Genomic DNA, 24,709 nt, shown 5'->3' with positions numbered 1-24,709 from the left:
TGCTCGGGAAGGGCTTGCCTAGTAATAAAGCCTGCAAGAAAAGTGGGGGAATGCGGAGGTTTTGCCTCAGAGGAAGGTCCGGCTGAGGTCAGCTCACGGGGCAAAGCGGAGAAGGACCTTAGAGTCCTGGTGGGTGAGAAGCCGGCCAGGAGCCGGCAACCGTGGCCAGGCTGCATCAGAAGTGTGGCCAGCAGGTCCAGGGAAGTGATTCTGCCCCTCTACTTACCTCTGGTGGGACCCCACCTGGGATATTGTGTCTAGCTCTGGAGCCTTCAGCACAAGAAGCAGAGACCTGTTGGAGCAGGTCCAGAGGAAGGCCACAAAAATGGTCAAAGACTTGGAACACCTGCCGTATGGAGAGAGGCTGAGAGAGTTGGGGTTATTCAGCTTGGAGAAGACTCAACTTTGAGGAGACCTTGTTGCAGCCTTTCAATAATTAAAGGGGGCTGTAAGAAAGACGTGGGAAAGCTTTTTAGCAGGACCTGTAGCAATAGGACAAGGAGTAATAGTTTTAAACTAAAAAGGAAGTTTAGACTAGGTATTAGGAAGAAATTTTTTATACTGAGGGTGGTGAAACACTGGAACAGGTTGCCTGGAGAGGTGATAGATGCCCCTTCTCTGGAAACATTCAAGATCAGGTTGGGTGGGGCTCTGAGCAACCTGATCTAATTGACGATGCCACTGATCATTGCAAGGGGATTAGACTGGATGGCCTTCATGGCCTTTTCCAACTCAAACCATTTTATGATTTGATGGTAAACTGAAGGGGTAGTGCCCACTCTCCACCTGCCTTGTGCCAAGGTAAAAAGCTCCAGGAGGCAGCTGTGGAAGCACCTCAGTGCTTGGAAATGGCTCACCTAGTGCTGAAGCCTGCAAGAAAAATGAGGAGATGCAGTTTTTACTTCAGAGGAAGGTCCAAGTGAGGTCAGCACACGGGGCAGGAGCAGGGAAGAAGCAGTGCTCTCATTAGGAGAGGGCTGTTGGTCATGTGCCAGATGTCCCTGGGAAAGTAGCATGGGAAGTGTAATTAAAAACTCATACTATATATTAAAACAATAATTAAGCAAGGAGGGGGTGAGGTTAAGGCCTTAGTTGAAAGCTTAATAACAATGAGTGGTTGATGTGGGTTTCACACTCTTTGCACAGCTCTTGTGTGTAATTTTCAAATTATTTTAAAAGTTGCTCTTTGCCTTCACACTGATGCTTGCTTGGGTAAGAATAATCCATGACTTGAAAGGATAACACGCCATGCTTCTAGAGCTTCTCCAGATGTTTCCAGCTCTCCTTTCTGAGACTTTTTTCCTCAACCTTGTGCACATCAGATTTCTGGCTGTGGCTACTTAAGCCTGCAGCACAAAGCGCTCGGAGCAAACCTGAGGAGTGAAAGACGTTCTGGAGGCTTCACTGTGTGAGTGAGTGCTGGTCTAGTCCCATTGCTGGGTTGCATATCCATTAGCAGTTAGAGTGGCATGGATGCATTTCTGGGGTGCATTGCATGGCTCACCTGCATCCAAAAGAGTCAAGTTACTTCATGCCAGGATTGTTGCATGGGGATCACTGGCTTCTTCTCCATCAATGGCAGAGCCTGACTGAACTTGGTCAGCTCACCTTCCCACTGACCCTGAGGAAGTGAGCAGAGCTAGGGATTTCTCCTGGGCTGGGAGAGCACCAGGAAAAGGCAGTGCCCTGTAAAAATGGGACCTGCTTCATGTGTACTCCCTAAACAGCATCTGCCAATGCTACCTTGCTTCACAGATGGACCCTTCCTCTGCTCCTGCAGAGCAATTCCTGTCCCCCCACATTCCTCAGTGTGAGCCTAACCATGGTAAGGAGAAATAACGAACTCCCTTGTAAAAGTGAATTCCTGATCTGAAATAAAGTGTTATTTCAGGTGCACCCTGTGATTCCCACTGACAGCATGGGCAGCTGATATTCCAGCTCCCAGTCCTGTGTTTCCCATGGCTTAGTCCACAGCAGCTGACAGTTCCTGCAAGGATAGAGTGGTTTATTTCTTCCCCACCACCCCTCCTCTGCCATCCCTGCCCAGAGTCTAATTAATATGAGTCAATTTCTTGCGTAGTCCAGTGGCTCAGCTAGCAAATCTTGTTTACATGCAAACAGCAGTTTTCCAAAGGCCAGAGAAGTCCAGCTTGTTTTTCCTCAGGGATGGCAGGAGGAATGCCCTGGCTCTAAAGAGCACTTCCTAACGCATTCAAATTCCCATCTCCAGCGCAAGGCAACGGTAAAGGTTATTGGACAAAAAGGATATCAGTTGGGTTTTTTTTAATGAGGGCAAAGCAATGGCTTTTCCAGTAACCTTACAGTAAGTGGATGACACGCATGGGCTGTCATAAAGCCAGCCTGAGGGATCCACCTGGAATATAAAAACTGGCACTGCATGATTAATGGCTGGCGAGGCTGTGAATACTGGAAGAAGCAGATGGAAATGGAGAATATCAGACAAGCATAAAAACCGCTCTCCCTGCAACAAGGCTCAGTGTGGGGGCTGGTCTTGTTTAGTATCTTTATCAATGATCTGGATGAGGGGATCAAGTGCACCCTCAGGAAGTATGCAGTTAACACCAAATAGGGCAGAAGTGTTGATCTGCTCAAGGGCAGGAAGGCTCTACAGAGGGACCTGGACGGGCTGGATTGGTGGGCTGAGAGATTCAATTGTCAGAGATTCAACAAGGCCAAGTGCCGGATCCTGCCCTTCGTCATGACAGCCCCATGCAACCCTACAGGCTTGGGGAAGAGTGGCTGGAAAACTGCCTGGCATAAAAGGACCTGGGGGTGTTGGTTGGCAGCCAGCTGAATGTGAGCCAGCGGTGCGTTCATGTGGCCAAGAAAGCCAGCAGCATCCTGGCTTGGATCAGAAATGATGTGGCCAGGAGGACCAGGGAAGTGATTCTGCCCCTGTACTCAGCACTGGTGAGGATGTACCTTAAAAACTGTGTTCAGTTCTGGGCCCCTCACAAGAAGACAGACATGGAGCTGCCGGAGCACATCCAGCGGAGGGCAATGGGGCTGGTGAAGGGGCTGGAGCACAAGTCTCATGAGAGGTGGCTGAGGGAACTGGGCTTGTTTAGCCTGGAGCAGAGGAGGCTGAGGGGAAACCTTATTGTTCTTTATATCTACCTGAAAGGAGGTTGTAGCAAGGTGGGTATTGGTCTCTTCTCCCAAGTAACAAGTGATAGGAAATGGTCTGAAGTTGCACCGGCAAGGTTTAGACTGGATATTAGGAAAAATTTCTGTCCTGAAAGAGTGGTAAAGCATTGGAACAGGCTGCCCAGGGAAGCAGTGAAGTCTCCTTCCCTGGAGGCATTCAAAAAACTGGCAGATGTGGCACTTCGGGACATAGAATCATAGAATAGTTTGGTTGGAAGGGACCTTAAAGATCTTCCAGTTCCAACCTCTCTGCCATAGGCAGGAACACCTCCCACTGCATCAGGCTGCCCAAGGCCTTGAACACCTCCAGGGATGGGGCATCCACAGCTTCCCTGGGCAACCTGTGCCAGTGCCTCACCACTCTCACAGTGAAGAAATTCCTCCTTATGTCTGGTCTAAATCTGCCCCTCTCCAGTTTATACCCATTGCCCCATGTCTTATCACTACAAGCCTTTGTGAATAGTCCCCCCCAGCTCTCCTGTAGCCCCTTCAGGTACTGGAAGGTCGCTCTAAGGTCCCCTGAGAGCCTCCTCCAGGCTGCACAACCGCAGCTCCCGCAGCCCGTCCCCGGGCGGTCCGGCAGGGCTGTGTGCCGGGCTGACGTTGGACCTGACGGTCTCTGCGGTCTTTTCCACCGCTGCCGCCTCCGCGCTCCGTTCAGCAGGTGCCGGGACACGCTCCCTGCTCGCCTTCCCGCAGCCCCCACGCCGCGGGGCGGGACCCGCCGTGCCGCGCTCCCTCCCGCCGCCGCCGCCGCCGCCCACTTCCTGGTTCCTCCCGGCGCCCGAGCTCAGCGTAAGGGGCGGCGGCGGGGAGAGGGTGGGGGGCGCGCGGCGGCCGCGCGATGGGGCGGCGCGGGGGCGGCCCGGGCGCGCGGCGGCCTGCGGGGTAGGTGGTGCGGGAGCGGCCCCGAGGGGGGGACAGCGGCGCGGCCCCGGCACCTCGCCCCCGCCTCATCCCCTCCCTGCCCCGCTCCTGCCGCCGGTGCCCGGTCCGCGCATCCTCCCCTTGCCGATCCCGGGATCTGCGCTCCCTGACCCGCTTCCCACCGCCGGTGCCCGCTCCCCACGTTCTCCCCTTGGCGGTGCTGGGGGATGCGCTTCATCGCCCCACTTCCCATCGCCGGTTCCCTCTCCCCGCATTCTCCCCTTGGAGATGCCAAGGGATGCGCTCCCTGCCCCCCTTCCCTCTCCCCGCATCCTCCCCCTTGATGATCCCAGGGTCTGTGCTTCGTGCCCCGCTTTCCACCATCTGTTCCCGCTCCTCACGTTCTCCCCCTGGCGATGCCAGGGTATGCGCTCCCACCGCCGGTTCTCACTCGCCGCGTTCTCCCCTTGGCAATTCCAGGGGATGTACTCCGTGCCCCACTTCCCACAGCCACTGCCCTTCTTCCCATCACCGGTTCCCGCTCCCCCCGTCGTCTCCTTGACTATTATGGGGGATGCACTCCATGCCCCGCTTCCCACCGCCTCTTCCTGATCCCCAAGTTATCCCCTTGGCAGTTCCGGGAGATGTGCTCAGTGCCCTGCTTTCCACCACTGGTTCTTTCTCCCCAAGTTATCCCCTTGGTGATGCCAGGAGATGTGCTCCGTGCCCTGCTTCCCACTGCTGGTGCCCCGCTTCCCACCTGCTCCCCACATTCTCCCCTTCGCAAATTCCCTGACCCACTTCCTGCCGCTAGTTCCCACTCCCCACCGTTGGTTCCCACTCCCAGTGTTACCCCCCTTGGGGTCATCTCCTTGACTATTATGGGGGATGCACTCCATGCCCCGCTTCCCTCTGCCTCTTCCTGCTCCCTGAGTTATCCCTTTGTCAATTCTGGGGCATTTGCTCAGTGCCCCGCTTCCCACCACCGGTTCCTGCTACCTGTGTTCTTCCCCTGGTGATCCTGGGGGATGCACTCCTTGCTCCGCTTCCCACCGCTGCTTCTCACTCCCTGCATTCTTCCCTTGGTGATGCCAGGGGATGTGCGTCCTGCCCTGCTTCCCGCTGCCAGTGCCCTGCTTCCCACCGCTAGTTCCCGCTGCCCACATTCTCTCCTTGGCAATGCCAGGGTATGTGCTCTGCGCCCCACTTCCCAGTGCCCCAGGCATGCAGGGCATTGGATTGCGTCAGTGTGTGGAGCGTCTGGCATGGGTGGGAAAAGGGGAGGTGGTCCTTGCTTGTCCTGCAGCAATGGCACCTGGAGTGGCTGGCATCGGTGGGAAAAGGGGAGGTTGTCTCCCCTCGTCCTGCGATGGCTCTCGGCGCTGGGTGTTGGGTACAGTGAAGCTGAATGTGTTCCATAATGCTGGGCGAAATATGTGGTGTAGGTCTCCTCCTGGGACGCCCAGAGAAGCGAAACATCCCCTCGGCAGGAAATCCAAACTCTGAGCCTCCAGCAACTTTCTTTGTCTCTTGTCATCTGTTACTGGGCTGCAGTGGTGGAGCGGGGTGCTGAAATCTGTTAATGCATTGCAGTGATGAAATATCCCCATGATGATGAAGCAAACGGCAGGCAGGAGAGCGAAGCAGACCTTCTACCTTCAGAGGTGGCTGCAGTCACCTGGTGTTTGGCTGTGGCTTTCCAGTGGGAGCACAGGGCCATTGCAACTTGGCATTGGGAGTAGTTTGGGCTGAAAAAACATGGCACTGTAACTGTGGTCGGGTTAGTTGAGGTGGATGGCGAGTTATATGTTACTGGGAAGTCATCTGAACTGTTTTTAAACAGCAGCTTCTGAGTATTACTGGAGTGCTTCTGAAAAAAAAGTGATTTTTAAGAATAAGCATGAGCTCATGATGGCTCGTTAGAAAACGGTCTTCGAGAAAACATAGGCATGGGGGAAGAGGCAGCAGTCTGGTCTTTGATGCGCTCTCCAACTGCTAGTGCATCGGTGAGGGATGTTGGGTGGACACCAGAGCTCCGTTAGGTTTCTTTCGGGAAAGATAAACTATTTTTCAGTGTGCAAGAGAGCGGCGGTGTGCTAACCACTGACACAGCAAAGCTGCACGATGTCAGGTCTGTAGGAAGGGAGCCCAGATTTGAGTGGTCGTTCTGGTTCGGTGGAATCACAGAGAAGGGTTTGACAGCGTGTGCAACTGCCTCCAGTGCCTGGTGGTGTAGAGAGCAAGGCTGTAGTGAGTACCGTGGTTTTCTTTGCTTAGTGAAATCAATAAATAAGTCTTTTATAGAGTCTTTTTTACAGGCATTTCATTGGTAACAGTCATCATAAGGGGGGAAAAAGCGTTAATTCATCTTAGAAATGCAGCCCCACGTGCAGTAAAGATCCAGTCCTTCAAACACTACAACTCTGTCAGCATAGCTCTTAGTGCTGTCTCACTGATGCAATAGTACTTGTCATACCAATGGGAGCTGCTTGTAGTAGTAAGTTGTGTCTAACTGACTGCTCATTGAAGTTTAGAAGGTGTGACCAGAAGCTCTGTGCGGTTATAGGTTTATAAAAGGACAAATGTAAGGTCTGCCTAAGAGGCAAAATATTTGTTGCAACGTTTAAAACCTCTTGGGTATTTTTGCATACATTTCTGCTTCCTTTTTAGTTCTAAGTATTGTCCTTACAGACAGAGTGTGTATTTCTATTTGGAATTGCTTCTTTGGCAGTAGACAGAAATGTCAAAATGTAATTTAATGCAGCTGTTGGTGCAAGTTGCAAGGAGGTGAATGCGTAATTCCTCAGCAGATGCAGCTCTGCTGTGCTCAGGTAGTTGTTTGTCTTTTCTGAGCAGTTTCTTTTGTGTGAGCAAAGGGGAGCAACTGATAGTCTGACAGTATGCATATAGCCTGGGTGATAACTCAGCTTTGGTGAATCTCTTTTTTCTTATTTAATACGAATTTACTTTTGTTGATGGGTGAGCTACTGTGCATCTCAAACGGAACAGGAGCTAGCAGTGTCACATAGTCAACATAGTTCAATCCCATGTGTTGCATTATTTCAGGGAAACTTCTTGCTGGTGCAGACGTTTCCCATCTATCTGTAATGGGACGTCTCTCCGGTAAGGAGACTACGGGGAAGGTGATGTACACCCACAGCGATGTCAGTGTGAAAGTAGCTGGGCTGTAGCTCAGACAGTCTCTGCAGATGTTAATTGACTGAGCATATGGTTTTCTCTGGTCCCTCTGTGGCATAGACATGACCTTTTTCTTAGGGCAATATTGTGGAATACAGTTTTTCTGCCTTTCTGAGAGAAGACAGCAGGTAATGTAAAATATGACAAGACAGAAAAGCTTGTTGTCAGTTTTTATTTTCTCTGTCCTGTGCTTAGCTGGTTGAAGCAAATGAGATGTGAACGATGGTACCCGCAACATCATATTTGACTTGTGCATGTAACTAACCTGAAACTTAAGGCTGCGCTAGAGAAAATGAGAAGTTAAAGCTTTCCTAACTAGAGCTGTATATTTCCTGGATTGTGCAGAGAAGGAAAAAAAAAAGGTACCCTGTAACTTGACTGGAACTGCAGTGCAGCAAGTCTGCCAGTAACACTTTACACGTCGTCCTTTTGAGAGAGTCTAAAAGAGTAAGCCAGAGCTTGCCTCTGCAGGCTATGGGTGCCAAAATCGCCCTCATCCAGCAGTCATTCATTCCCCACCGGTCAGCTGCAGTGTGCCGCTAGGTCCTGGCTCTTATTCCGCAAGAGCACTGTCAGGTTAACTCCTTTCACCTGCTTCTGGTTGTGCTGGCAGGGTCGGGGGTGCTTGGGAGTACTTCTGGAGACTGGAGAGGAATTTATCTAGGTTTATAGCCCCTCTTGTCTCTTCACCACATCAAGTTACAAGGTCACTATGCAGAACTGGTGCTGTTACAGGAGAAGGAGTAGGAGTGCAAGGAGAAAAAAAAAAAAGCAGAGGATAGGGGTGGGAAAGCAAAGAAATGAGAAGGATGGCTACTGCTGCAGAGTTTAGTTAGAAAAATGTTGGGAATTTTGCTGTATTATTTTTGTATTAAAGGAGCGGTAAGAGCAAGTGAAAAAAGGCACAGAAAACACGGTGTTAATACTCTTGGACAAGAGAGGAATGTTGAATGGAAGGAAATACAAGGCCCTTGTTGATGTTTTTGCTGCTTGCCTGGTGGTGGATGACATGTTTGTAAAGTTCAGCTGTGAGTTTTGCAATAATGCAGGACTGACGGGGTGACCGATCTTAAGCATGGTACAGCACGTAGGAGTTAAAGCAAACAGGCTCAAGTTGAGACAATATGAATGAATAAAGGTAGTGTAAAGTACTACTCTGTTTAAGTCAAAAAAGGCAACGAAATATTGACAATTCTGGTGGTAAGACAGTAGTATCAGACCATAGATACCGAGATCAGAGGGCTATAGCGGGTGATAAAGGGAGATAATAATGTGATGGACATCTTTGTTCTTTGCAATGACTACTTGAATCATTGATGTCCAGTATAACAGGATAGATACTGCAATACATAGTATATTGCTTGACTTTGATCTCTAACTCTCAGTATTTTGAAGGACAAAAAAAATTAATGTTTACACACAGAAATTGTATTCCTTATGAAGACAGAGATCACTTGTGCTTGGTAATGCAACAGTGAGCAAAACAAGAAATGCTTGGTTTGCCAGCTCGGAAGTTCTTTAATGCGTTTCAAAAGCCTTAACATGCAGCAACTTTGAACGTGCAGGTTTTTCCAGTTCTCTGAAGCAACAGTGTAAGTTTCTGCTAAGGTAGTTGTTAACATTACAGAGGTGAATCGTGACAATCGTAATTTTTACTTCAGGCCTTTTCCGGGTAGAGGTGATAAGTTTTTGGTACCTGTTTTGTTAATGCACTGTTTTAATTTATGCCCTGTGTCTTTGTATGTTTGGTTTAGATGCCTGCTTGGCATCTTTACATATGTAAGGCATACTTAGATGTAAAATCTAAACATTTTATGACATTGATACCTATATCTTCCTTATCCCTATGTGGTAGGGAAGAAGTGCAGGCTAAAAGTCAAGGAATGAAGCACAGAGAGGCTGAGTGACTTGTGAAGGGGGAGGACTGCAGCAGAAGCAGGTGATGGTCAAATCCTGTGTTAGACCACCTGAGTGAAAAGGTATGTCTGATCATTAAGGTGCTCTTTCTGCCTTGAAAGATAATTCAGGATATTTCTTTTTAGCCTAAGATGGTTCTACCAGCTTCTTACTATGATTAAAACAAAAGCTGCAACTCGTTTCTGGAAAATGTGTTCCTTATGCCATGAAAGCAGTGTAGTTTTTAAAATAGATGCTAAAAATAATACCAGTTGTATAGACAAACTTCCCCCTTTCATTTTTGTCTTTACCTTTAGTCTTTGTTGGTTTTTTTTTTTTAAAAAAAGAAAAAGTTGAGACAAGGCAAATTGAGAATTTAAACTCCCTTAATCCTGTGGCTTGCTTTTTTAAGTCCTGAATCAGCATTAAAATTGCAAAGCTGTCTAGAAGACCAGGACAGCTTCTGCTGGTTTGTCTCTGAAAAGGCTGGCTGTTCAGGATAACTGCAATGCTGTGGAAAAGCATGACACCCTTGTTTGGTGTTTTCTGTTTCTGAGTGCATTTCCTTCTGCAGGAGTGTCTTTCCGATACTTACTACTGATAGGTGGCAGTGCCGCAAAGTTGGTTTGTATTTATGTATTCAGGATTAATATTTCGCTTTTTACATAGGTTAAGTAGCTCGTGTGTATTTAGGCTGCTGGGAAACTGTAAGAGTAAAGCGATAGAATTTTTCTGTTGCCCTTGCAGCTTTGATAATCATTAAGTTATTTTGTAATGGCTTGTACTTAGTGAGAGTTCTGTGGAATGCTTTCCATCTCTGTGGCTTTTTGATCAAAAACTTATTAAGATGACTAACCTTGTGGTCAGACCAGGTCATACCCAAGTGTGACTTTAGCCTCTGTTGCCCTTGAGGCTTGTGTCCTGGATCCTAGGCCTTGCCCCAGTTTTGTCACTCTTCTGTAGTGGGTCAGAGCCTCTGTACTTGGACAGTGTTTGTGCCTCCTCTCCCTTGCTCGGGCTAGTGGCTGACAGGCCTTGTAGATGGGAATGCAGTCACTTACCGGATAACTCAAGCGCTTTGGTCAGTCTTTATTGCATTATAATTTATTTATATAATGCGTATCGATTAGTTAAACAGAAATGGTATAGACATTAACCAGGAAGCTGTTACCATCTGTCCTCAGAGATTACATGCCACAAATGTTAGCATAGGAGAAAACCATGTTTATAATTGAGAAAACATGGACTTGTTTCCCTTACGTTGCTACTAATGGAATTCCTCTGGCACTGTGGAAGTTGCTTATTGTTTGCACTGATGTAAATGAGAGAACTGCTGTGTCTCTTTCGAGCCCATCAGACTCAGCCAGATCCAGACCCTCAGGACGAGTTTGTAGATCTGACAGCTGTCTTTGAGGTAATTTCCACCTCTCCCTGCTCTCTGAAAGGAGAAGTTAGAATCATAGAATCATCACCGTTAGAAAAGACCTTCAAGATCTTCAAGTCCAACCATGAAGTTCCCTCTATGTATTCATATTCCTGGTCAAATGTCTTCTTCAGGAATGCATGACTTCAATTAAACTTTCTCCTCATATGAGATGCTTCTAATAAAAATAATAGAAGCGTGATTTTATCATGGTCCCTTTATATTGAGGTCTTATTCATGCACAACCTCTTCAAAGTAGTAAGTTTTAAAAAATACCAGTCATTAAAATAGTTAACCATGTAAACGATTTTCTAATCTATAACTATAAAGCAATCCATTGTTATATAGCCACTGACTCCATTCATGCATAGAAAAATGTTATAACTGGATTACTGTCTGGTTTTGTGCGCCCTCTTTCCACCTTTCCAAGGCAAGTAATCCAAGCCTGTGCTTTTAGCCTCGGAAAGACAAGTTTGTCTTAAGCTTCATGATTTTTTAAGATTATTTTTAATGGATTTAATATAAGTCACATTCTGATTTCTTTATGCCATTTTTCTTCAGGATGGGAACTGGAACTGTTGAAATTGCATGACTGCAGTAGCCAAAGTGTTCAGGAAAATTTGAGGTATTTGTGAGACTTGCTAGAAGCATACATGTAGCCGGCAATGCAGTACTTAGGCTGAAACTGTACCACTTAATATGACCTGAATTTCCATAAGAAAACTGAAAAATTATCTGCACTGGACATAATCCTGTTACCCTGTGCCCGGGGTGGCTGGAGTAGGGCTAGCAGTACTGACTTTGCCCTGTGACATTTGGATCTGAGTCAACGGGTGTCCCGTCGGTGCAGTGTTAAGCCCCACACCTGATCCTTCCCTACTGCATTTTCCATTTTAATCTGAGAGTAGTTTTTGACCTGTTTAGGGTTCTGGATTGGATTTGGAGTTTTGGATTTTGGGGTTTATTTTTTTTTTGTTGTTGTTTTTTAAATCATGTATGAAGTTCTGAAGATATTCCAGTGGCAGTAACAGCGCTCTTCAGCAAATTTAAGCCTGCTAATAATAGGCCTGCTTTTTTTAGCTGTCTTTCACAGACCTGTTAGGTATGTCCCATTGAACCTTCAGGGTTTTGTAAACCAGGGATTGGAAACTGCTGTACTGATGGATATTTGGATGAATCTGCAGGAGACTGCCAAAAATTCTCAGCATAGCTGAGCTGTTTTGTTCCACTCCTGCTGATCAGATAAAGCTTCTTAGGCCTTGTGGAAGCCATTAGGAAAAGAAATATATGAATACTGATATTTCCTTATTATCCCTGCTAGAACTTGCTTTGGCAAATTTGCACAGGCTTGCTGTTAGATTTGTGTGGTATGAAAGTGGCAGGAGAAACATAGGTAAGTATCCTGTTAGTTGGAAAACATGCTTTCTCCTATTTGTGTTGCAAAAGGAAGATTAAAGTTGCAGTGTTTTAATCAAGGAAGATTAGATATGCGGTGTTTTATTCAATGCAGTTTTATGTGCAGGAAAATGAAATAAATTTCAAAATGTACTCTCTTGCAGCTTCTATCTCTCTGTCTGGTGGTTGTTGGCTTTTTTTAAAGGGACAACCTGTCCTGTGGATCTAGATCCATGGTTAGCTGTCATGGATATAATGTGACTGGTAATGTAAGTTTGCTTCCTTTTGATGATGTTAAAAAGTTAACTTTAGTGTTGTTTGACAGCTCTCAAAATACTCTCAAATAACTTTGTTTCTGTGTGTGTGTCATGAAAGCTTTTCCGAAGTAACTCCTTAAAGTATATAAAAGCCCAGACTGAACTAAAAAAAATCATAGAAACATAGAATGGTTTGGGTTGGAAGGGACCTTAGAGACCATCTGGTTCCAGAACCTCTGCCATGGGCAGGGACACATTCCACTAGGTCAAGTTGCTCAAAACCTTATCCAGTGTGGCCTTAAGCACCTCCAGGGATGGGACATCCATGACTTCCCTGGGCAACCTGTCCCAGTGCCTCACTTTCAGTTTAAACCCATTACCCTTCATCCTATCCCTGCACTCCCTGATAAAGAAGCCCTTCCCAGCTTTCCTGTAAGGCCCCTTTTGAGTACTGGAAAGCACATGATCTGCCCTAATGGCATTCTTATTTTTTTCTTTTTTTCAGAATTGTTTTCATGTAATTGACAGGACTTGAAATTCCCTTGGCTCATGACAAAGTGTAACCTCTTCCCAAAGTTTGCTAATAGATTTCTAATTGAGGAAATGGTTGCAATGTATATAGTAATACTGTAGTTTTGCAAGTTGTACTCATGTGCTTGACGTCACCAGCATGAATAATGACATGAAAATCAGCTGAGTGACAGTGATAATGACATTGAGGTTGGTCTGTTTTATAACATCAGAACCTCTGGTAGCTTTCAGGTGCACGTTGTGTGAAGGCCCGCATCGTTTGTTAGTTCATTATTAATGTATCTTTTGACGGTTGCGGACCATTAAAAACATAGATTTTTAACCTGCCTTATGGCAAGTCAAAAGACAGTTAGTTTATATAGGCTGTAACGGCCTATTTTAAGTGTTCGTTGTAGGAGGAAGTGGATTTTAATTTGTTTTATTTACATTTCTAATGTGTATATTATGTGGGTTTTTTATTATTCCTGTAGTGCCAAATAAAAAAAAAAAAGAAAAAGCCTTTGCTCTGACATGTTGTTAAGCTAAATTGATGTGTGTGATGTCATTGTGTCTCACACTTACCTAGTGGCCTCTCTTGTAGTCTGACACCACGATTAAGCCCTTAAGCCCTTTGCCTTCATTGTTTACATACTGTTTGCTCCGGAGCAGAAGGGACTGATATATTCCATCTGTCTGTTATAAATTAAGTTCATGTGCAGCAGTACTCAAGGGCAGACCAGTTAGGGCAAGTTACTGCTTCCTCCCCCTACAATATTTTTTTAATTCATACTGTTTACATGAAAAGAACAAGTCAGACAATGTAAACAAAAACAGATGTTTGTGTATATAAGAACAAGGAATTAAAAAAACCCCTAACCAGGTCATGTAGAAGAGGAGCTGAGACTCTAAGCTCCTGTAGTTTGACTCTTAAGATCACATACACTAAACCACATATGTATTTCTGAAATAATGAATAATGTTTATGTACTGATTACTGACTTTTCATTTTGTTGCCCAATTATGCCTCTAAACCAAATATTAAATAACAAAGTGCATTAAATAAATTTGTCCTCCAGCCAGAAGTAAGAATTGGAGGTAGAAGTTCTGTCCTCTTAACCGCTCCCTTGCTGTGCTGCAGACATGATTCCCCACGCTTTCAGCCTGAGGTGCTTCAAGGCTCCTTCCAGTTTCTACTTAGATGGCTCACAGCAATACCTTTTTTTCTTCAGTTTAGCTCAGGAATATTTCTGAGAGAGAGCTGTGGAACTGTTATTGGAGTGAAACAACTTCCTGCATTTGCAAAGGAGGTGATTTTTCATTTGATTGCTGGAGTGTGCTGTTTGGGCCTAAACCCACAGTTTTATAGTAACTATGTACTTGTCGGGCTTCCAGTCAGTCTCTAGTAATCCTGTCCGTAAAGTGACTTATTCAAACTATTTCCTCTGTTAAACAGAGGAGCTAGCGTTTCCTGTGATGGTTTCATTCCTCTGCTTTGGGAAGCAACACCTTGAGGGGGTGTGGGGGTAAACTCTCAGATTACGCAAAAAATCCTGAAAGTCTGTGTTTAGGACTATGCTAGTTTGTCACTGCACCTGATGTGACAAGTCTAGACCTTCCATTTGAAAATCAAACACCTAAATTGCTGTCTTCTTTCTGGTTTTTTTAATGCAGTATGGTGTTACTGTCATTTAAACATTGTTGTCAGGCGTGAATCTTTAATTATGTCAGCTTTATTTTGAGCTGACCAACCAGTGTAACAATTTAATAAGATAATTAAATATTGCAGTGAAGGTTAACCTGTTTCCTTGGGGGAGGGGAGGGATTGAGTCCTTTAACTACTCGTTAAGTCTGTTGAATGTAGGAATCCATAAGCGTCCTTGCAGAAATTGTGAAAAACTGGGGAAAAGGTATGGATTTACTAGTAGGTATAGCTCTATCTGAACTTAGACCACCAGACTGTTTGGGTAATCACTGTTTTCTGAAAATTATATAGCTTGTCTCCCTAAGTATTGGGAGTCATGAGGCTAAATTATAGTTGTGGTTAAAATACAAAGTAATTACAATGTGGTATGTGAATTTTGTGAATGAGGAGAAGAGGTAGTGTTTTTTTCCGCAGCAAAGTGAATGAGATCCATGCATGCACATTTCTATTTTAATTTTTCTGTTCTGTGTGATGTGTGTGTAAACATGGGACTGATAATGCTTTAACATTGATCCACGCAACTTTCTTCAGATTCATAAAAAAATCTTAAACTCTCTCATTTTGCAGCGTACTAAATGCTAAAAGTAGAAATATGAGACAATTACCTAATTCTCCTAGTTTATTTAAACCAGTTACGTTAGGAAACAAATGTTGTGAACAGTGGTTCATCCGCTTCTGTGTACTAGAAACTGCACTCCTGGCTTTTGCCTCTCACTGTGGCAATAGCAGATCCAGTCACTTCTCCCCCGTGTCACTCTCACTAACATGCACAAGCTCTTCACTTCTGTGCATGGATTTAACGTACTGTCCTGCTCAGTAATAACCTTAACCTTTGGCTGTGAGAGACTAATTGTCCTCTTACGAATTTGGTCCTCTTGAAATAACAACTATAAAGCAGACTACCATCTCCTTTCCTGTCTAGATAGGGGCAAGAGCATCTGCATTTAGATCAGTATCATGCAAAATAGAGCTTTCCCTTTTACTTGGCAGAAATTAACCATAAAATCTTTGAGAGAAGTTTAAGTTTCTGGACACATTTCTGACTTTCTCATTATGTTTTCTATAAAATTTATCCATTTTGTCTAGGCAACGGTGTCACTTTTTTATAGATAGCTTCCATGTGAAATTTTTGGCAGAAAACATAATTAATGGTGAACATTGTCTCTCTTTCCCTGAATTAAAATGGGACGATGTATTCTATTTCTTGCAAATAAATGAGAGTGATCCTTACATGTTGAAAGAGGAGGAGACTGAACCCATCTGTTTAGGTGTATGCAATTCAGTGTATTTGGTATCAAAATTATTGTATCCGTTTTGGTAGAAGGTGGGTCTTTATGTATAGATTGTCCAGGTTTTGAGCATTTAGAGCGTTGCGCAAATACTCTTTAAGTATTTGGAAGGAGTTGCTGGGTGTATAAAAAGCCGCTTTCAAAGTGTAGCATTCCAGGTGTGCTCTAAGTGAGTGGTGTACGTTCACCACACGGATTGATTGATCCCCTGCCAAAGTCTTTTTGCCAAAGCACCGTTTTTGTTTTCTCAGATGCCTGCCTTTGGTGGGAGTTAACACTGAAACTACAGTAAGCGCCGTGCATACTTGCAGTAATCCAGTTTCTGGCTCCAAGATGGACTTTACCCTCTGGATAGACAAGGCACCTGCAGAAGCAGAGAGGACAGGGCAATGGTAGTGAATGTCATGTTAGTGCCCTTATTGCAGTGGTGAGGACTTAGCGAGGAACACGACAGGGGAGGGAACAAAATGACATCAAGGGATGGAGGAAAGGTGATGGGAGGAGGATGGCAACGTGGAAGACTTAGGAGGGATGTAAAATGTAAGGAGGAAGTGGGAGTGGGAGACTGCTGTTGTTTGGAAAGGGCATCCTCGAGGCAAGAGTAGAAATTCCTATCAAGATCTTTAGCTGCTGCTTCATCAGTTCCTGCCACTGTAACTTTGCAGTGGTGTGTTTTTGCAGCTTTACACCAAAAATCTGAGTCCATGGGTAAGGAGAAAGGAAAACTCTTCCACACACTAAGCTTCCCAGTATATGTCAGAGGGACCTTCCCTTCCTCAGGTCTGATGCAGCAAAAAGGACCCTACCAGCTGTGCCAGGTCCTTTTCCGCACATGATGGAGTCTACTTGCTTCAGTCCATGCTGTGGCTGCTCCTGTTGGCACCCACCTGATCACTGTTCTCTTTATTAAATACTTGTTGCCTCTTCTCTGGGAGGGGTGGAGGTGGCACACCAGTGGATTTAATATGTAATTAAGCAAGTCTTAAAAGCACTTAGAGAGTCTTCTGAGTAAGAAGCGTTCTGATAAGTGCAAGAGTCTGGTTCCAAATCCATTATTTTGTGCTTGATTTATTAACCTTTTTTGCTTTCCAACTCACTTTCTGTAATTTGGAATTTCCCACGTGATCGCCGTGCTGTTATGCGAATGGACCTCTATGTGTCGTGCAAAGCAGTGAACGCTGTTTCTGACTCTCTTTCAGATGCAAGTATGGACATAACAGCCTATGATGATTACTCCAGTCCACCACTTCAGAGATATTGAAAGGAAACCTGAATACCTGCAGCCAGAAAAGTGTGTTCCACCTCCTAGCCACGCTTCCCTGGGAACAATGTGGTTTATTCGAGATGGCTGTGGTATTGCATGTGCTGTCGTTACCTGGATGCTGGTGTTCTATGCCGACTTTGTAGTCCTTCTTGTCATGCTAGTTCCATCAAGAGATTATGTTTATAGTGTCATCAATGGCACACTGTTCAACACCTTGGCTTTCCTCGCTTTGGCTTCACATTTTCGTGCTATGCTGACAGATCCAGTAAGTATATCTCTCTCTGTACGTCTCGGAAAGAAACAGGCGGTGTTTTTCTTGTCTGCTAGATGTTGAGTAACTCAGTTGCTGAGTGAGTGGCAGATTTAAATAACTTTTGTGTGTCAGCCTGCTGTGTGAGGCTGCTGGTGGGGTATGCTAATTTCTCATCCCACTCAAGTCAGATGCAAAGTCAAGGGCCCAGCTTTAGATTCCCATTGTGTGAGCAACTCCTCTCTTTGCACTGGGAAGGAGAGCATTTCTCTCTGACACTGTTTTCTCCTCAGTGGCAGATCTTATGCTTGTGGCTTGTTGTGTCTTGACAAATAAGAAAGCTGGAAAATCTGGTTTCGGTTGTTGCCTTGGCAAGTAATTGCTTCAAGCAGAATGGAGCAGTATGTTGTTTTGAAAATCCATGTTACCATCTCTCATACTAGCGGTTTACTTGAGTTTATTGAACACGCTGAAATAAATACTACATGAGCATGCTAAGAGCTGACAATTCTTAGGCAGGCAGGAAGCATCAGAGTTGTAAGAAACTCTTGTATGACTCCATAGGACATTGCTTTTTGAGAGATCTGGTCTGCTGCTTTCTCGTCTTTTGGCTAGTGAAAAGATACGGTCTAGTACCATAATGCTTATTCTGAGTGATCTGCGATGATTTATTTTGTTTGATAACCTCTGGACATCTCCAGTAGTTAATGGAAGGAAAAACAAGCTTAGACTCCTCTTGGCCGTTTCCTCCTGAGCGTTCCTGTTGCTGTTGGGAATGGCAGTGTGCCTCTGATACTCTAATTACTCCTTCCAAATGTCATTTCCTACTTGAAACCTTGTTAGGTATGATGAAAACTTCGGTGTAATCTTTGTTTTTTAGTTTCCAGCTCTCTCAGAAGCCAGGGCGCTGCAGAAATGGCTTGATCTGGGATAATTTCATATGTTGAAGACTGATGCATTGCATGCGACTGCTGCTGGGCAGCACTGTAAGCAGTAGTTGAGGCTCTGAAACTTCTAGTCATCGGAATCGGGAATAGAGAGTTGCAGCAATTTGTTATATAGTTTATATCCTGGGAGTTCTTGTTGTTAATTGTTTTATGTTGTGTGGCTTTAATGCCTGGGGACCTTCAGGTCGCTGGAATTATTTAGCAGAGTTAGCAGGAACTTTTCTGAAACAAAAGCTTTATTCTGAAGGAGGCTGGCAAACAGCATTGGAGAAGCAGATAACGATCTCTCTGCAGAGTAATTGGGAAAAGATATGTTAATTCCTAGTGTGTGGTGGGGTTTATGTTTGTGGATGGTGAGAGCCAGTTGTTTTATTTTTTCATGAGGAAATCAACTAGACAGAATGGAGGAGGAAAGATAAAGTGAGAAGATCCAGCAACATCTGGCAGACAGTGTGAGTTGAGGGTGAAGGAAGCTGCTGGGACCTGGAGAACCAGGGGCACATCCAGGATCAGAATGAAATGGCACTGCTGAGGAGAACTAATAGAATTATTATTATAAATGAACACCTGAAATCTTCAAAATTGGTAGCATATGCCATGCTTTTTAGGAGTTCCTGCTAAAAACATTCTTAAGGTTTTGAGCTTTGCTGCGTACTAAAGAGTGAACGTGAATTGTAGTATTTTGTGGAAATGGGTCTTGGGGACTTTAAAATTGATCAGACCTGTTGGGATTTTTTTGTGGAAAACCCTAAAGACTGCTCAGTAAAGCCTTATAGTACTGATTTAATGTGCACTTCTATCCTTGATGTGTATTATTTCTGTGTATTGCTCTTGGGAGGTTGTATAAATGTGTTGAAAAGAGACTGTTCGATCAGAAATAGGTTAAAATATTACATCCTTGTTTTTCTTTCAATATAAAATAGACTCATAGAATGACTAGGTTGGAAAAGACCTTTGAGATCATCAAGTCCAACTGTACCTGTCCAGTACTAAATCGTGTCCCTAAGCATTTCATCTACTTGTCTTTTAAATACGTCCAGGGATGGTGACTCAATCACCTCCCTGGCCAGCCTGTGCCAGTGCTTGATAACCGCTTTGGTGAAGAAGTTTTTCCTAAAGTGCAATTTGAACGTCCCCTGGCGCAGCTGGAGGCCATTCCCTCTCATCCTATTACTGGGCAAAGAGACCAGCACCCAGCTTTCCACAACCTCCTTTCAGGTAGTTGTAGAGAGCAATAAGGTCTCCCATCAGCCTCCTCTTCTCCAGGCTAAACAACTCCAGTTCTCTCAGCTGCTCCTCATAAGACTTGTGCTCCAGCCCCTTCATGAGCTGTATTGCTCTTCTCTGGACACTCTCCAGTACCTCAATGTCTTTCTTGTAGTGAGGGGCCCAAGACTGAATGCAGTATTCAAGGTGGTGAGTACAGGGGCACAATCAGGTCCCTGCTTCTGCTGGCCACATGATTTCTAATACAAGCCAAAATGCTATGGGCCGCCTTGGCCACCTGGGCACACTGCTGGCTCGTGTTCAGCCATGGTCAACCAACACCTCCAGGTCCTTCTCTGCTGGGCAGCTTTCCAGCCGCTCTTCCCCAAGCCTACATGGGTTTGTTGTGTCCCAAATGCAGGACTCTGCACTTGGCCTTGTTAAACTTCATCCTGTTGGCCTCAGCCTTACATGCATAGTGGTGCGTTCATGCCAGTGTACCAGCACTGATTTCGTACAGCATGTTTAATGACTTTTTTAGGGTGTGTTTTGTTGTGGATTTTTTTGGGGGGTTGGGGTTTTTTTTTAGAAAATTTATGGTCATAGAAGGGCTGGAAGCTCTTGAAGTCAGGCTCCTGCAGCAGCAGTACATTACCTGTTTAAAGGCACGTATTTTAAAGTGATAATTGCACAGCTAAGAACGTTTTACCTAGTTTTATTCAGGTGGGAAGATTCTTAGTGTTCAGTGTTTGAATGCTAAACCTTACTTTAAATAAGAAATACACAACGGAGGCGTAGCTCTAAGTGCATGAGGCATTTACCAGCAACTCTTTCTGTACACAACAATACTTCAGAAGCAGCTGCTTGTACTGGAATAAAACATCTGCACTTTCCAGTTTGCGATATAAAACTATCATGATAAATTTGTTGCTAGATTTGAAGAGAGGGAGGAGGATTCTTAAATATTTTAAGGTTACTGCAGGATTACAAAAGGCTGATTGCTTAAGTGAGGATTTTGGTGATTTTTAAAAAAAACAAAACCCACTAAAATTTTGTTTAAATATGTAGCTCCATATATTAAGACCTCATTTTAATTTCTTTTCTGAATCTTCTTGCTCTTCCTGAAACTCTCTTCATCTTAGGGAAACTTATTTCTTTCTCCTACCTCCCCTCCCATAGTTTTAAGTCACCCTATTGTTCTTAGCACCCATAATGTCCACAGATTGATCTTCTGGGTTTATTTTTTTTCTGCAGGGTGCTGTACCCAAAGGTAATGCCACAAAGGAGTTCATCGAGAGTTTACAGCTAAAGCCAGGACAGGTGGTTTACAAGTGCCCAAAATGTTGTAGCATCAAACCTGACAGAGCACATCATTGCAGGTAAAATCTTTTCTGACAGTTATTATTTTATCAAGACCTCAAGAATTAGCCAGTGTGCCTTGATCTAAATTGTTATTGGAGTCTGAGACTGGAGTTAAAGTGAGAGACTGGTATTTGAATTCTGTTACTAATAGTGCCAGACACTTTCAAGGGTCTTTGAAAACATCTCAGGCCCTTTCTGATATCTATAGCAGCTGGGGCTACTTCTTGCAAAGCGAGAGACACTTACAATGAATGCTGCCATGACTCCAGATCTGTAATCAACGTTCCATAATTTTAATGTAATCATAGCTTAAAGGAGAGACATGATATACCAGAATGCATAGAAATCCATTAAATATAGTGTCTTTCAAAAGGGCAGTGTCCTTTCTATTTTTGTTTTTATTATTAAACCTATTTGTCTTACTGTAGATTCTATTTGGAAGTGGTATTTAAATTAAAACTAAAGTTTAGGTAACTATATATTTTTTTTTAAGAGCTCTGACTTCCATGTTTTCGTTCGGTACCATGACTTTGTTTTGGGCTTTGTGATAGATCAGTATGCCTACTGATCTGTCATGTCCATCCTTTTTCTGGTGGGATAAACTCCCCTGAAGAAAGTAACTGGTAGGGAGCTTTTTAGTACTAGAGGCAGTGAGCAAAAAAATAACTATTTACTAAAATTCTCCTCTGCTTTTAAAACAGCTATACCTGCTTTCCTATAAGGAGTTTAATGAGTTTGCACTGATGTCCTCATACTTAAAAACTAATACATATCCAGAGAGCTGGTATCCCAGTTAATGCTGATTCAAGCAAGGGTCTGTTGGGGAGGGGAATATGTGGTACTAAGCTGAGCAAACTTGTTCTGCTGTTTGCATTTTTCGTATTTATTTTCAGACCTTTAGTTTGCAAATATTTTTCTTGTTGTTTTTTTATATTTTAATCAAAATCAGGAGTTGGTTATTCAGCAGGAGCAATACGATAGTGCTTATCACTTATTAATGCTCCTGTAAATTCCCCTCTGACGCTTCTTCAATTATGAATGAAACTTCACATCTAAAATGCTGTCTTGCTTATGGCTCACAGCGTAGGTAAATGAAAAAGACTCATGCTGAGCACAAAACCTCATCTCCATGGTCCTTATTTCTGTGCCTTAAGATACTTTTATAGACATTAAGATTTGAGAAATTTGTCCACTGAGCACTGATGCTGTTGGGAATCTTCAATCAAACATTTTATTTTTGTGGGGAAGGAAGATTTATTGGACTCTAACACATCATGGTTGTACATATGCATCAGCAGGAGGTACTGCTAGCTGTATGCCTGAGGGAGAAGAGTGCTTCTCGATTCATATATGCTATTTTGTGAGTTCTCCATGCCCAGCAAATTACGCCTACCAGCAGTGGAAGCTGAGTGATTGAGGGAGAGTGTCTGAATACGGGAAATCCCTGATGCTGATAGTTTTCAGTCTTAGTTTCCAAGTTTCCTTTTCCACTAGCTAGTTTCACATTCTGCCTCTTATTCAACTGCTTTTGGCATGTATGCATGGAATAAAAACTCTCCTCTCAGCCTTTGCTACCTCCTTCACGGAGATTATCTTTGATGTGGCTGCTTCAAGTTGTCCCTCTAGGGAATTAGGAGCTAGGAGCAACTAGAGAGGTTGCTTGGATGCTTACCTCTTTTCAGAGCCCAAGGGAAGTGTGTCTGCCTGCACAAAGTAAATTAGACCGCAGGGAGGCATCCTCCTGCTTTACACCGCCCGCCCTGCTTTTTTGGGTTTTTTTAAGCCTGTACTTATCCCATGAAGCATAACATTATCTGAAAGATAACATTTTTACCATTCCAGCTGATTTTAGTCCCCATGTAGCTCAAAAATAATTTCAAGCTGCTTATACTAGCAAAACGAGATTTTTCTGTTGACCCCTGCAGCTGGGACTGGCAGGTAAGAGGGTACCTGCGTGTGCCTGAGGAGAAGCAGCTCTTGGTCTCTCCCCATGCTGGAGGCTGGGACATGCCCAGCCAACGTTTCATTTAGGATCAGGACTGAAGCAACTCGTTTGTTTTTCAGGCATGGCATAGATCCTTGGGGATTATCCCCTCCTACTGTGTAGCATGAGTGCGCTGCTGTTCTGATGAAAAGATTTTTCTATTACTTATTCATACGTGCTCATAAGAATGTGTTTATGTTTTTATGTGAGTTCCCCTTAAGCATTTGGGTGTTGAAGATTATTGTTCATGTTAAGGTCAAAATATTTTTTGTTGTAAGAAGAAAAATAAAATTAGCAGAGCCCTCGATCCTTTCTGTTTCAGTGCTGCCAGAATTGTTCTGGAATGACTGTTTCCTTTCTGGGTCTATTGTTCGCTTGTTTTGGGGTTTTGTGTTTTTTCATATTTGATTTCTGTGCTTGTTTGTGCAATGTGGTATCAGGAGACTGCCTTTCGTCTCCTTTCGTATGAGAAAACAGCAGAGAAAAAGAGTTCCTTTATTATGTGAGTTGAAGCAGTTACTGACTAAGCAAGAGAATGATGTTCACACAAAGTAATAGTCTTTTAATTATTTGACTTCTAGCCACAGTGTGCACACTGACAGGAATTAGAATTTTGATTTTGTTAGTCTGGTTTTGTGAAGTGCTTTAACATCTAATTTTACCTTGAATGTATATTGTGGTACTGTCTGTATGACTGACAGCCACAGCTGGTTTATGTTGGTATGTGGCTTACCTTGATTTCAAGAATCTTTTCTAATGCTTTATTTAATTCTCTTTTTCTGCAAATTCCTGCTATCAGCCAGTGTTAGTAAATAAACCCTAGTCTGTTATTACAAACTCTGAAACATATCTTTATTCATTACTCCTTTTCATATCCTTCTGTTTTTTTGTTTGTTTTTAAACTGTTGACTTTTTCACAGACCAAATAGGATAAACCGAAACTAAACTGCAGGTTTTTTCCTCCTGCCTGAATGTATTGTTCAAACCTTATTTTGGCAGAACCACTGATATGAGTGTTATGCTAATGTGTTTTACTTGGCATTATTTTTTTACAATGGCGATTTGTTGTTGTATGGTTCGTTTTGAACAGACGTAGTCAAGTATGTAAACCACAAGTATAAATGTGTTGACCAGTAAAATTTATTTAGGTTTACATTTACCTCTGATTCTTCTCTTTAATTTCTGTTCCCCTGAGCCCCTGTGAAGTCTTGTGTTCCTGAAATTAAATATGCAGTAAAGAAAGACCTGTATTCTTTCAGTGTTTGCAAGAGGTGTATTCGGAAAATGGACCATCACTGCCCGTGGGTCAATAACTGTGTAGGAGAGAATAACCAGAAGTACTTTGTACTGTTTACAGTAAGTATTTCGCAAGCGGTGTTTGAGGTTGTCCAGTGGGCAGCGGCAAAATGCTGTGTGTAGTCCATGAAGCAGCTCTGAAAGCTTCCTTTTTTTTCTTATTTCAGAAGAACTTTACAGGGAACTGTTGCAGACTTTTGTTTCTCTAATTAGGGAACACACAACACAGCAACGGGAAAAGGCATCACGGGAAGTACTTGCCAGGGGTTTGTGAGGTTTGTGTTGTCAGTTGTTCAGTGCACTGTTTTGTAATGCGAGTAGTTTATTGTGGCATTGAGCTCTTTGAGGCATGGGCCATCCTTTTACACCGTGTAGCGGTTGTTAGGGTCCTGGGCCATAGGTAGGGTTCCTAAATGTTGTAGCTGTATGAGTACCCATGTAGGATCATATAATAAGAGCTGTTGCCACATCTTGAGCGAGGAGTGGGAAGTCTGCATCCCCTTTGGCAAGAATTATCCAGCTTTTACTTGCAAGTGGTTTATTTTTGTACTTGAAAACTTAGGACGTGTTTGGCTCTTTTGTACTATATCTGAGGCATTATGAGTAAGAAAACAGGAGTGCAGACTTGAATACTACATATTTATGTAAGAGTTTCATCAAAGCGAACTGCAGATATCCTGTGGGAGTAGCATGAA

The 24,709-nt window shown here is 43.9% G+C and overlaps 1 protein-coding gene across 4 annotated transcripts in view; it reads left to right on the top strand.

The window, feature by feature from the left end:
* The first annotated feature begins 3,819 nt into the window (after nt 1-3,819).
* The window catches only part of ZDHHC3 (zinc finger DHHC-type palmitoyltransferase 3), a 35,955-nt gene continuing 15,065 nt past the window's right edge, over nt 3,820-24,709 (top strand). Inside the window, exons 1-5 of one of the 4 annotated variants that reach the window (XM_054058893.1) lie at nt 3,856-3,963; nt 9,089-9,212; nt 16,905-17,234; nt 20,627-20,751; nt 23,978-24,074. In XM_054058893.1, the coding sequence (XP_053914868.1) occupies nt 16,929-17,234; nt 20,627-20,751; nt 23,978-24,074 (528 nt within the window). In that variant the 5' untranslated portion in view covers nt 3,856-3,963; nt 9,089-9,212; nt 16,905-16,928. The other 3 variants (XM_054058892.1, XM_054058895.1, XM_054058894.1) reach the window with 3 other exon arrangements.

This window comes from Cuculus canorus, chromosome 2 (genome assembly GCF_017976375.1).
Source record: "Cuculus canorus isolate bCucCan1 chromosome 2, bCucCan1.pri, whole genome shotgun sequence".
Lineage (NCBI taxonomy): Eukaryota > Metazoa > Chordata > Aves > Cuculiformes > Cuculidae > Cuculus > Cuculus canorus.
This window is presented reverse-complemented; position numbering and strand designations above follow the sequence as displayed.